Consider the following 13,902-nt stretch of genomic DNA (forward strand, 5'->3'; position numbering starts at 1 on the left):
ATACTGAGACAACACGACGAATCTACAAGTTAGGCATCATCGCGTTAGCGCTACAGCTAACGGCTAACGTCAACAAACAAGCCCGTTGAAGCTACCGCTGGTCTCTACTCATGTAACCATAATCACAGTCGTATTATTTGTAAGGACCCGTCCCGTGTAGTGTCGTTAATAATGACGGCTTCGGTAATACAAGAAAGAAATACTGGCCTGTCACGTCATGCCCTCCGCAAAACACAGTCCATCAGTCTTAAAGCTGGACGTGACGATCAGCTCGTCTCCCATAGTCTCCCTCCGCAAACATATTATGTGATGACATAAAAAACTGATAAAATATGAAATATAAAGGATTGGAGTACATTCACTCTATAATAATTTATTCCCCTTTTCTTGGAGAAAAATCACGGTAGCATTTTAATTCAGTGCAACAAATGGGGAAAATCCTCATCTTCAGATTGAACAAAGATAGGTAAAATGCGAGATGATGCAGGACTATATATTTTTTAAATAGCTTAATTCTACATTGTTAAATTCGATATTAACTTAAAATTACATAAGTTATACATATATATACTACACACATATGTATTGACTTTATGCACTTCATATTCAGTATTTAGCTCAGTCTGTGTCAAATTCTGTGAAATTGACACTAAATTGTTATGAATAAACTGAGAAATCCTGCACTTGACCATTTTATAACTATTTTGTATTCTCTAGTTAGACACATTTTGTGATGCATCGTTATACACATGTGATGTGTATTTTTCCTGATATAGTCTGTAGGCATCATTATCATTCATCTTTTTCACTGGTGTTTAAAAAGCTAACAAAAGATTGCAAAAATCGGCAATATCGTAGAATCGCGATTTAAATCGAATCGGCACCTAAAAAATCATAAAAAATCGAATCGGGAGAAAAGTGAATCGTCCCAGCCCTAATAACTAACACAACTACATAAGCTATTGCAGCAAAGTTATATTTAGCAATGAGAGCTTTTGGAAACCTAGCTAAAGCTAATGTAGCTAAATAGATAACATGCCTAGGTAGCTTACATAGCTGTTTTGTGAGCTTAGCTTTAGCTACATTAGCTACATTATCTACAAATTTGTTATTTATAGCTTGGTTAGCTTTAACACCACAATGTTTATTTGGTAAATAGTATAACACAAAGCAATATGAGATATTTGATCATTTACTCCACGCAACATAAATCAGTAAACTCACTAGAAAATTGCTATGTTTTAAAGTGAAGGGTTCAACCTAATGTACGCAGAAATTTTCTATTTTCATATGACCACAAACAACCTATATTCAGAAAAACTCACTGCGATCAAGAGAGAAGATGAAGACTGGGACAACGTACCCCTGTGATGGTCGTGTGAAAGAGCAAAACAAGGAGATTCAGGGGTAGGCTGTGTGAAATTTTCTAGAAATTTCCAAGAGTGCATGTGTGAAAAAAGTTCCTAATAGATCTACCTTTAAATACAGAGTTGATTGATTCATTTGAACTATATGCACGATTTCCAATCTGATTGAGAGAGATAGAAAAAGTTGTTGCCGTTACCTCATATGTTGCCAGTCGGTCCAGGTAGGAGAGCAGTTTCAGTCGGCTGCGACATAGCTCCTTCTGCTCCAAAGTCAGCCTGAGCAAGCACACACACAAACACAGAGACAATACATATGAATCAAAAGCATGCCAGGTACTACAGCACAATATCATAATTAAATCACAAAAGAGTGACCTTGGAAATCAAATTACAAGATCTGAATAGGGTTTCTTTCATACTACAGTCAACTTGAAGCTTGCCCACACTCTGGCTTTAAATTAACTGTAAATTGACCTCACACAGTTCACCCACAGGGACCTATATAACAATGCTTTGGACTGGTGATTATAATACCCCATAGTGCCCTCTAGACCTAATCATTTTCTAAAGGCAGCAAATCACCTCCTTATGACCACAAGAAGCCTTCAGTGGTTATGTATGGGATGCCGGATGTCAATGAGGTGAGTGATTGCCCTGTAGGAATCAAATCTGTTTTCGATGTAGTTTAATCACAACCATAAATAAATTGGATGACCACAAACACTAAGGCACTGGGCGGTATAGAATCTACCTACAGTTCAATCACTCAAGGTGCTCAGGGAGAAGGAACCACAACGCTGCAAACACTCAGACTGAAATAAAACATTTTTCATCTCACACTCAAGGAGCAGAAAAGTTCAATCTGCGAGGAAAACACCTGAACAGGCGCAGCGGTGCCCCTAAAAAACTTGGGCCTGGATCAACCGCAGTGCGACCACAGGGGAGCTGACCCTTCCACTGCCGCCTTTAATCCCTAATCCCTCATTACAGAGGGCGCTATCAGGCCTTATCAGGGTTCCTCTACACAGACTAACAGAGATTAACACTGGCTCAACACACTCTCTGGCACATCAAAGAGCAGCGGCTTAGTGCTCGTACTGCTGGTAATTATTGCTTTGCTCTGCCTCTTCACGGCAAAGTCAGAGAAGTGGAGGAAGGAGGGAGAGGAGACAAGATGTTAGAAAGCTGAGTTCCCTGTCTGAACATGATGGCTTAATCATGAATTAAAATAAAAACAAACTGGCCACAGAGGAAGAAGATGCAAGGAGACATCTGTCACTCCTAATGTGGTTGGGTTAACTTCTTATTCTTTGACTATGAGACTGCTTATTAAAAGAAACTCAAATCTGTGAAAGTCATTTTTAGCCAAGCCAGACTGACAGTGTTTACTAATGACTTTAACTTCACAATATGGTGATGCAACCAGCAGACTGACATTTTTGGCTCTAATGGAATTGTCTAGACATCCATAAGATGCACTACTATGACATTTTGTGGGGAAAAAAACATGATGCGCTAAAACTGAACCAAAATAACTTTGTGATCCCTCAAGTTTTAACAATGACAACTATATTTTCAAAAAAAAGTTGCAAAGTGCAGAGTACACAGCTGTGTAGCTCAAACTGCAAAGGATTGGTCACCTTTTGCGACCAGTTGAGCTTTAGGAGCTGCAAGAGGGTAAAAAAAAACACATTTGCATCATGGGGTCTTAAAAACAAGCAACAAGACCTTAAAACCAAATGGAAAGCTTGCCAGCGAAGGGAAGCAAGAACTCCTGTAATGTGGTCATTTTCTTGCATTTCTTACTGGTAGCAATGCTGCAGATTAATTGCAGCCCTTGAATGCTGGAGTAAAAAGCACTACACTAGTCGAGTCTGGACGAAATAAATGCATGAATGATTTTTTTTTAAATCATCAGGAGAATGAAAGGACCTCAGCTAGAAAGCAGGACTGCATAACTTTTGTCACCTGGGTTTTAAATGATAGGCTAGAATCAAATTTTACCTGTAGGCTGTGGGTCTCTGTGAAAATATTATTTGATAGGACATCCAGCTGGGGGACAGATTATTAATGTAGGTCAGGGATGGACAATTTTGGTTTCCAAGAAGGCCACATCAATTTTTATTAAGATTATAGGGTATTTGTTTCTGTTGTCATGTTTTCGTGGCAGATATTGTTATGTTTTCTTCAAGTTTTTATTAATTATTGGTATTTGAAATTGACTCAAGGGTTTCACAGTGAGATGGAGAGCTGCATGTGACACAGGAGCCACCAGTTGCCCACCCCCAATGTAGCTGGTGCTCAGAGCAGAGGAAGTTCCAATGAGAATTCCAGATTCCAGACCTTTTGAAACATTTTTGACACCCAACTTTGAATTTTCACAGGACAGGACATGACATGACAAGATAGGTGGTGCCAGATTTTTACTGGACAAAGTATTGTGTGTCAAAGGACCCAAAATAGATCCCTGAGGGACTCCACAACGGTCCTTATGCATGCTTGTCAAGTCAGAATATAATTCTGACACTGACAATTTTGCCCATGTGGGCAAAGTGGGTATGTCTTTTTAACCTTTTTGCTGACACATTTATGGACAATTTAAATGTGTTTGATGAAAATTAGGGCTGTAAAGACTAATCACATTGATTGAAAATAACTAAGATCTACAATTAGCACACTAATTTCTTTTAATTGTAAATATTCTCATGCTTTGTTGTCCCTTTCAGCACACTTTCAATAAGCCATGTTAGCATCTCCCTGCAGCTACAGTGATGTAAAATTAGTCGACCACTGCTCCTTAATGTCTCATTTCATTCTAAAAAAAACTTCGTAATGGATGAGTCAGAAGTCATCTGCACCTTGTGATATCAAACATGTACATTTTTACCATCACCTTATTTCCATTACCAACCAAAAGAAGTTTCTTTTTCCATGATTAAGTTCATGTCATAGTCTTCAATCTACATATAAAAGCAGCTGTGTATCCATATGGGAAGTCAATTACCCTTAGTGTAGGGACAGTAGAAAAACCCAAAATGATATGAAACAGTTTTATTTTTGAAAGCCTGATTTTGGGCTTTTTGTGCCTTTAATGACAGAGGAGGACAGCAGATAGAGTCGGGAACAGTGACGGGAGAGCGAGGAGAGACATGAGGGAAAGGGCTACAGGCCGGATCTGAACCCGGGCTGCCTAGGTACATAGGGCATGCCTTAAACCACCTGCCCCCCTTTATGAAACAGTTTTAAATGCAAAATAGTGGTATTTAAAAATGTGATATGAAAGATGGGATTAGTCTGAGATTGATCGTGAGTAGAAGTTTTAAATTCCTTTAACGACTTAATGAAAATATATTTTGCCATGCATGTTTTTACCAGAATGAGGCATGATCATCTTTTTTGGCTTCTCATGTTAAAAGTCTGAATCAGCAGCTTCCGTGTCAATTTTTTCAAAAGAAAAATATGCTTTTACTATTAGCCATGAAACAACATATTAAAAGAAGGGCTAATATGATAAAGAAAAATTAATACTGGATCTTTTGCAGTTTTATTGTCAGAGAACAGACATTGAGGCATTATATACGTATTCATAAACTTACTCCAGCTCATGTCTTTATACAAATTGGAAAACCTGTAAAAAATCTCAATGAAATGTTTAGGATAATTGTGATTGAGAATAGGTTTACATCCCTTTTCAGCTGTAAGGTTTGCTTCAGAAGATTAAAGCAATAAAAGACTATAGCCTGCCTGTTTCAGGTAACAGTTTGGTAGGAGATGAATGAAATAACCAAAAGTTGTAACTACTACCAAAACACAGCCAACAGATTCATGCAATTTAGACAGGGTGCAAGACTTTGCAAGTTATTTTTGACAATGACGACTTGGACTTCAACTTCCTTTGCCATGATATCAAAACAGAAATAGATATCAAATCATTTCTACAGGTATTATATCGAGGTTTAAAATTATGTTATCATGACTGCCAGAGTGAGTAGTTCACCTATTTCTTTCGCACTTTCGTATGTATCCTTTTAAATTTTCCAAGAGAAAAAACAATGAAACAGTAACTCTGAATAGGTTTATGGATTTCCCCCGATTCATTGGAAACATTTAGGCCAGGCTTCAGCTGATTGAGCTATTTCATACTGAAATTTAACATGTTATAAACACAACATGGTGGAGTGGCTTTCAGAAACCGGCCACCAACAGTTTAGAGCTGGCTGAATGTTTGAATAGATTCAGGTCCACGTCCCTTGCTTCTAAATTGCCAATCCTGCTGCTGAATTCCACTCAAGTACAGCATAAATAGTGTGTAGTCCACTGTTACACATACAAATGAGGAACCCATCTGTAAACTGAAGGGCCGGCTGAGCGCCTGTGCCTTAGTAAAGGTTTATATTAGTTCCCTGAATCGCCTTTATAATAAACAGCGACTCGAGGGGGAAGTGTTGTTAAAAAAGAAGGGGAATGAGTAAAGCCACTGTGACACATCTGAATGGAGACTGGAGGATGTGAGCTTTCAAATGGGATGAGCACAACCTTAGACTTCTACACAGTGATGCACAAGTGGTCAAATGTAAAGAGGGGGGGCAGTGATGACTTCAAGGTCTGTGTGCATGCGTGCAAGTGTATTTTGAAGCTATCAAACAGCAGTTTTAACAATCGGGTGGTACTGCTTCATCGCCTCTGTATGTACAAAAACCATGAATATGACCATACTGGACAGATTAAAAGTATAAGCAGGCAAACACACACACTCAGAAACAGTGTGATAAAAGTGGTTATCACACTGCAAAGGGATGCAACTGGACTGCATAAACAGACAAAAGCACTGCAGTTCATGCCTTCACATACACATAGATGCTGCCATATGCACACACAAACACCAATTGCTGGGGAAAATGAGAAAATGAGACTTCTGATTGAGGTCTGAATCAGATCAGATAAGAACATAAACACCTTGCAGCATACTACACACTGTCATCTTCACAAACATATACACACAGGCTACAGCTGCAGTATTGTCCATCTTGTTATTGTATGCAGAGTCAAAGCTGCGATTATGATGGCCCTTGGCAGCGTCTAAATCATACTTCATTATTCATACACAAACTGATGAGAAGAGACCACAACGTTGAAGTGTGCATGCAGCCAAAACAAGAGTTTTAAAACAAGCAGGACAAACAACAGCAGACTGCAGCATGGCAGTAAAATATAAGAAGCAATAACTGAGTCCTGAGGAAGTCTGTGTTTTTATGTAATATTACATTTCAGGGTAACTGAATGCAGAACAAGAGGAACACATAGCCTAAGAGTACAGCGGGTAGAAACAAGAGCAATGTACATTATGTACATCCATCATTATGTCGGGTCTTTTAAACACAGGCTGCGCAGGCTGAGAGTGAAATGGCCGTCTTATAAAGAGAAAAGAAATCAATTAAGTGGCTTTGACTCCTTTTATTGAAAGCATGATTCTATTCTAGACGGATGCTGTCGATAGCAACCTTAAAAGTGAATAAAAGTTGTTTCAACCCAGCATTTTCAGAATTAAGGATGTTTCTCGGGATGAAGTGGTTGGTAAATATTAAGTTAAATTTAAAATAGTCAACTAATCTAAAGGTAAGAAAAAAGTTAGGAAAAATTCAGCATAGAGCACAATTTATTAAGTTGAATTTGTGCACCCAAATGTCAACAATGATGTTGTATATATTTTTCAAACACATTACCACAAATATTTCCAACTGTTTTTTAAAACCAGAGAAGTTCTTTATTGTCATATTTGTAGCAGTCTGTTGCAGCTGCCATCACACAGTGACAGACTCAAAAGTGTTCCTCTTTGCCATGTAAATGCTGGATCGATCAATTAATCGACAACCTGTTTTTGTATAGCACTAATTCATAACCAAAGTTATCTCAAGACACTTTACAAAGAGGGCAGGTCTAGACTGTACTCTCTATTGTGGCCTGTTGTAATAGACTAGTGTTAATCATTAATATTAAAATAAAGACCAAAATTAATCACTATGAGCACAGTACTAGCAGTATGTAGCCCTGTTACAGAGGCAACAAAAATCTTCCCCTAAGAAGCAGGAATGATGAACAACTCAGACAACTCAATTTGTAGGAAATTGCTAACTTTATGGATAGCAAACAGAAAACAGAACAATGCAGTATTAGACTTAGCAGCTAGGATGGTAATGAAATAGGAAGATTATCAAAAATATAGAACTAAAGTAGTATTGCTCTAAGATTCAATTCAATGTTTGTAGATAATGATAAGAGAGGTAGGGATGATGTTAATAGATGATGCATTTTTATATGGGTGTCAAAGACTTACAGTATAAGGAACTGCAACTGAAAGCTGCTGTGCTGTTGCTGTATCTCCTCATATTTGTGCTGCTTGCTTGTAATGGACCATGAATATCCTCTGGCTTCAGCCTTGCGTTCTACCCCACAACCCCCCCACTGTAATGTGGAACTCCATCCCTACCATCCCCACCATTACCTTAACAACATTGCAGCCTCATGAGACTCTTTTGTAGTAGTAGAAACTCTGACCACCACCTCCACTGATTACTTCTTTTCTGAATTGAGGACTCTGTTTGATGAAAAGTGCACCCCATAATATTTAATTACTAAACAGTAAACAAACATTTTCATTGAATGGATGAATTTCATATAATGATGAGGAAAAGCTGTTTAAAGTAGCCTCCAGGTTAGCGCTAGTAGCTACTTGAAGTGTTAATTAGGTGCCAGTTTTACACAGACAACCTCCAAACATATAGAGGGGCAAAAGATGCTCACAGAAGTTAAATACAATCCTTATCTACACAGTAGCATCACACAAACTTACACACAGACGTACAAAGAGGAGCTGTGATCGATACCAAGCCATTTCTGTAATGGTTGTGTAGTTAAAAAGAAATTAAGAGAATTATTATCTGTCTCGGGCCTCGGCCACAAGCCTCAAGGCAGCATGGTTAGATCCATTTGTGAGGGGCTTCACTGCACCCAAACCCACACGCTGACACACATAGATCTAAAAAATAGGGTACAACTGTCTCGGCAGCCTGGGAGACTCCCTGACGCAAATATTGAGAAAGGAGAAAAACGGGCATATTTAAAGAAAGTAATTCAATGAGGATTTAATGTAATGGTTTTTTTAATAGTCAGTAAATTATCGATTTTTCACTCTCTCCTATGTCTTTTCCATCTCCTCTATCTTTTCTTTTATCTACCCTGGACAGCAGTCCTGTAATAAAGCTAAACAGTTTTATTACACAATGAGTTAAAGGGAAAGAAAATCAAATGGGCAAAAGGACAAAATAAGAAAACAGGGAAGGGAACTAAGGAGGTGATATTACAGAAGCCCAATATAACAGCATCTCTGATGTAGTCATCCTCATTCAGATGCAGGCTGGAGGCTTAGTGGTTAACTGTCTAAGGTGAGAGAAAAAAACAGACACAGCACAGTCCAGTTACTGAAGCTTGAAATATTTTTCTGCACAATGCTTGCTTGCATAAACACGGTAGGGATATGAATTTTAAATGCGCATCATTAACTTGAGTTTACCTTCACAGATGTGTGTAATGTGCATGGACTAAGCTTAAGAGTGTTTCATGATACATGGGTGAGAGCATTCGCATGCATGTGTGTGTGCATAAGAGGTGATTAGTGATCACTAAAGGCTTTTTCATTAGTCTTTCCCTGGGCACTCAACAACAAAGGCATAAATTACCTCCAGCAGATTACCCACTAATCTCCACTAGCCCTCTCTCTCCCTCCCTTATCCTCATTAATGTCCCCACCTTTATGATCTGCTCTCCTGTTGCCACCTAATCAAACAATCAGTGTTACATTTGGCAGCTTTCTTTCCTCATTTACCTTGCGCTTTGCTCGTCTTCACCTTAAGCACCTCTGCCACATTCTCTCCTTTTTCTTTATTACTCAGCACACCAAAATGCAGTCTTTGAACCCAGACAGAAAGAATAGGAATGATTTAACTGAAGCTCTCTAAACAGTTGGCAGAAACCTGCAGACATGGCGACTCACACGGGTCAGCATCAGGTCCCTGTCAGTGGGATTTTACCTCCCACACAACAACTGCTACTGAGAGTGAAGACGGTGGTAAATTCTGGCGATGCTTTCTTGAAGTTTAATGAATTACTGTACAAACAGCTTCCAGAAATGTGTCTAAGATGTGTTTACAATAATGCTATGCTGGTTGCTCTATGAGGCTCAAACATGCTCACTTGCAGAGGTAGTCCCAAGCGGGGTTGCCCATGGGGGGGGGTGGGGGGGAAGCTTTCCAGGCCTAGCTGTAAAGAGGGCCCATAAAGGCAAAAGATAACCTTGTTCAACCTAACAATTAAACAACATATCAGCTGTTAAAACTGAGACATTTGACCATTTCATGAAAAATAAGAGTCCATTTCAAATTTGATGCAAGCAACACATCTTAAAAAAATTAGGAACAGGGCCATGTGTTGCATACCCTCCTATTTTCACAGAGGACCAGCTACTGGAGCTTTGGGAGAGGAATGTTGTCCCATTCTTGTCTGATGTAGGACCCTACCTGCTCAACAGTCCTGGTCTTCATTGCAAAAGTTTTCCTTTTATGATGCTCCAAATGTTTTCTATTGGTGAAAGGTTCAGCACCCTGACTTTTCTACTGTGAAGCCACGCTGTTGTGATGGATGCAGAATGTCGTGCTGAAATATGCAAGGTCTTCCCTGAAAGAGACATTGTCTGGATGGGAGTGTATGTTGATCTAAAACCTCTTTACTTTTCAAAATTGATAGTGCCTTTCCAGATGTGTAAGATGCTCACACTATAGACATTAATGCCACCCCATACCATCAGAGATTTAAGCTTTTGAAATGTGCACTGATAACAAGCTGGATGGTTCCTCTCCTCATTAGTCCACAGGACATGGCATCCATGGTTTCAAATTTTCAAATTTTGAATGAAAACAACCACAGAACAGTTTTCCATTTTGCCTCAGTCCATTAAAATGAGCTTTGGCCCAGAGAAGATGGCAGCATGTCTGGATTGTGTTCACATACAGCGTCTTCTTTGCATGATACAGCCTATAAGTGCAGTTGTGGAAAGCACAGCAAATCATGTTGAAAAACAATGATTTCTGGAAGTGCTCCTGAGCCCGTGCAGTGATTTTCAGTACAGAATCAAGCCTGTTTATAAAGCAGCATCAACTGAGGGCCCCATGATCACCAGTTTTGTCCCCTGTGCAAAGGGGTTTTCTCCAGATTCTCTGAACCTCTTGATGATAGAGTGTACTGTTGATGGTTAAAAATTCAAAGTCTTTGCCATTTACAGTGAAGAACATTCTTCTGAAATTGTTCCACAATATTTTGACGCAGTTTGTCACAGATTGATGACCCTCTGCTCATCTTTACTTTGCTCCTTATGCTCCCTTAATATCTAGTCATTTAAATAACCTGTTTACAATTAACCTAATTAATTGCAAAATGCTCCTCCAACTATTTTTCATTAGTACCACTTACTTTTCTAGCCTTTTGTTGCCCTTTCCTGACTTTTTTTGAGATGTGTTGTTGCCATCAAACTCAAAATCAGCCAGTATTTTTCAAGATATGGTAAAATGTCTCAGTTAAAGCAGATAATATGTTGTTTATGTTCTATTGTGAATAAAATCTGTGTTTATGAGATTCGCAAATAATTGCATTCTGTTTGTTTTGGTTTTTTTTTTTCAAGATTTATTTTGGGCTTTTCGTGCCTTCATTTGATAGAGGAAGACAGTAGATAGAGCTGGAAATGGGAGAGGGTGGGGAGAGACATGCGGTTAAGGGCCACAGGTCAGATTCTAACCCGGGCCATCTGAGTACATGGGAAGCGCCTTAGACCGCAAGGCCATATGCGTGCCCTTGCATTCTGTTTTTGTGTACATTTTAGACAGTCCCCCAACTTTTTTACAGTTTCAGTTATGGGAAAAGATTCACTGATTGTTGGGCTCTCAAAACATCAATATGAGTCTTCGAGATGGTCTCCATTGTCCAGCTATAAAAGTGGTTGACATAGTTATCTCTTCTTGGCAGATTCACAAATCATATAAGCTCAACTCACAATCATCACTACTGACTCATCAGTGTTTCCCCTACCATCATACTGGGGAGACGCCCCACTCCCCCACGCAGTATTTATGGACGGACGGACAGATATTTTGTGGATAACTGTCATAAAAAGAAATGTTCTGATGTTTAGTTCAATGTACAGTCCAAATAACTGTTCAGTTGTTATATGTTACATCAGCTGTCATTAAAAGAAACACATGAACACCATGATTCAGTTTCAAGTGTTTGTTGAATGATGTCAACTATGTCACTAATGTGTAAGCAGAAAAGCAAAAAAAGGGGGGCTGGCACAATCACGCCTAATGTAAAAACGCCCCTAATGCAGCTATTAAGACGATGCTTACCACATAAAGATTCATGGTGGAACAACAGCTCTGAACAGACCGACATCCTGATTGAGACGTAGAAGGCTTTTTTGGTTAAATGCAGGCATCAGTTGTGTGAGGATGTATTACTGAAGCACTTTCTTACCAACATTTCCTGGGTCCTCCAGCTGAAGGACAGCCTCTGCTAGACTTCCTGGCCTAGCTGATTTTGTTCAAATAAATGCTCTCGTCTCAGTATATTCACAACATTGGCAGCGTTTCTGCCTGCTGTGACTTTCTGCCTTTATCTCTGCTGTCTGACTGAATAAGTGAGCAGACTAAACCAACAGTGTGAGCGTTTGTATACCTGCTGAAGTCGACCTTGGCCAGCAGCTCTCGTCTCTTCCTGCTCTCCCTCTCCTTCTTCATCTCCAGCTCTGCATCGTCTGACAGCATGTCTTCGTAGGGAAGGTCGTCAAGGTCGACGTCGCCTGGCATGATAAACCTAGAGAGTAGCAAGGGAATTTAACACGCTGTAGCTAAAAAGAAAATATGGAAGACAAAATATGGTAGACAGATGACACTTCAGTGTATTTTCAGATGGCTGTGTTTTCCATACCTGCCCCCATCTTCCCTGTTTCCAATAGCTATGAGGGCCTCGAGGTCAGTCCCCTTAAGGCCGTACATCAGCAGCTCCTTGGCAGCATCAACATTCTCAGGGACGCGCTCCACACACTCATGCAGCACCCATGAGCGCTTACAGATCTTGCTCTGGGTGGGATGTAGGGATATGAAGCACCAGGAAAGAGTTCAGAAGAAATGATGGAAGAAAATTAGATACAAAATTAGGAAGGAAGGGTGTGAAAATTTGCAACAAATTGGTAAAAACGATGCATGAAATAGAGTCAGGGGGTCATACTGCACTTAAGCATGTGCTGTACCCCTACCCACCCTCACAAATATACAGCGGATTTTAAACCAGAAATCCAATACTCTGTGATAACCACCCTGATACAATTCCTTGTCTCTCTCTCCTCAGTATCATCAGTCCTCCTCCTTTCTTCATTTCCTAGAATCTCTCCCTTTTACTTCCTCTATCTCTTACCAGATAATCTTGTATCGAGGCAATACTGACGGTACTCTTCCTCCACTGTCTCTGGTAGACGAGGTCTGAATCAAGATTATATGCTTGGGCTAGAGACAGAGCTTCGCCATATTCTTCATTGTCAATCTGTGAAATAAGCAAATGTGAACAAAACAAACACATTATGTGAGTAAGATCAACGCTAATGTATGTTTTCCCTAACCTCCAGGCCAGACAGCATTAAAACAAACATATACAATTCAAACAAAATAACATTTTTTAAAAATAGTTCAGAAATGTGTTGAGCAGACAACACCAATTTAGAAACGCTGCATTTACTACCTTTATATTAATGCTGGGTGCATTTATTCATTCCATGTTCTGTCGGGTATTTTAATGTTTTTTAATATCTTATTATTTTCCCATGGGAACTGATTCAATCATCATGCACTGTGTTCCTGAACAGAATTAAATGATTAGAAAAATCAAATTACTTCAAACTGCATGGTATTTAAAGCAATATCTAGTAAAATATAAAATCACTGGTAGGGGAAGTTCGTTTTAATCACAGTAAATGACAAAGAATCCAAGGTCTCCAATAAACCTGTGTACACGCTTTGATATTTTTAAAATCTCAAGTATGCACTCTGAATACCAAAACCTGGATCAAAAACAGCTCTCTTATAAAGATTTCAGTCTGTGTTGCCTCGTCCGATTGAAACAGTCTGCATTGTGCATGCTACTGAGGGACAAGGAGAGCAGCTGAATTAGTATGAAATATTTTTGATTATTAGAAAGAAAGAAAGAAAGAAAGAAAGAAAGAAAGAGGGGCAAAGAAAAAAACTAACGAAAGAATAATCAAGAGCCAGATATTATGACTTGATATAAATGAAAGAAAAAGAGTTACAAGAAGAAAATGTAACAGCCTAGCTGATACTTTGGGCTGTTAAAATCCTGAGCATCATGAGGAATCAGCATCATATTTGTATGATACTGAGCACATACATAAGTGCTTATGCTTCAAACACAGTCTTATAGT

At 39.2% G+C, this 13,902-nt stretch overlaps 1 protein-coding gene across 1 annotated transcript in view; it reads right to left on the bottom strand.

Annotated features, from left to right (window-relative positions):
* nbas (NBAS subunit of NRZ tethering complex) overlaps positions 1–13,902 on the bottom strand; it is a 313,145-nt gene that overhangs the window by 255,997 nt on the left and 43,246 nt on the right. Inside the window, exons 16-19 of the mRNA XM_041805537.1 lie at positions 12,885–13,010; positions 12,399–12,550; positions 12,147–12,284; positions 1,565–1,643 (exon numbers count right to left, since the gene is read on the bottom strand). Of these exons, the coding sequence (XP_041661471.1) occupies positions 1,565–1,643; positions 12,147–12,284; positions 12,399–12,550; positions 12,885–13,010 (495 nt within the window). The remainder of the gene's footprint in view (positions 1–1,564; positions 1,644–12,146; positions 12,285–12,398; positions 12,551–12,884; positions 13,011–13,902) is intronic.

The sequence above is a fragment of the Cheilinus undulatus genome, linkage group 14, assembly GCF_018320785.1.
Source record: "Cheilinus undulatus linkage group 14, ASM1832078v1, whole genome shotgun sequence".
In the NCBI taxonomy this organism is placed as follows: Eukaryota; Metazoa; Chordata; class Actinopteri; order Labriformes; family Labridae; genus Cheilinus; species Cheilinus undulatus.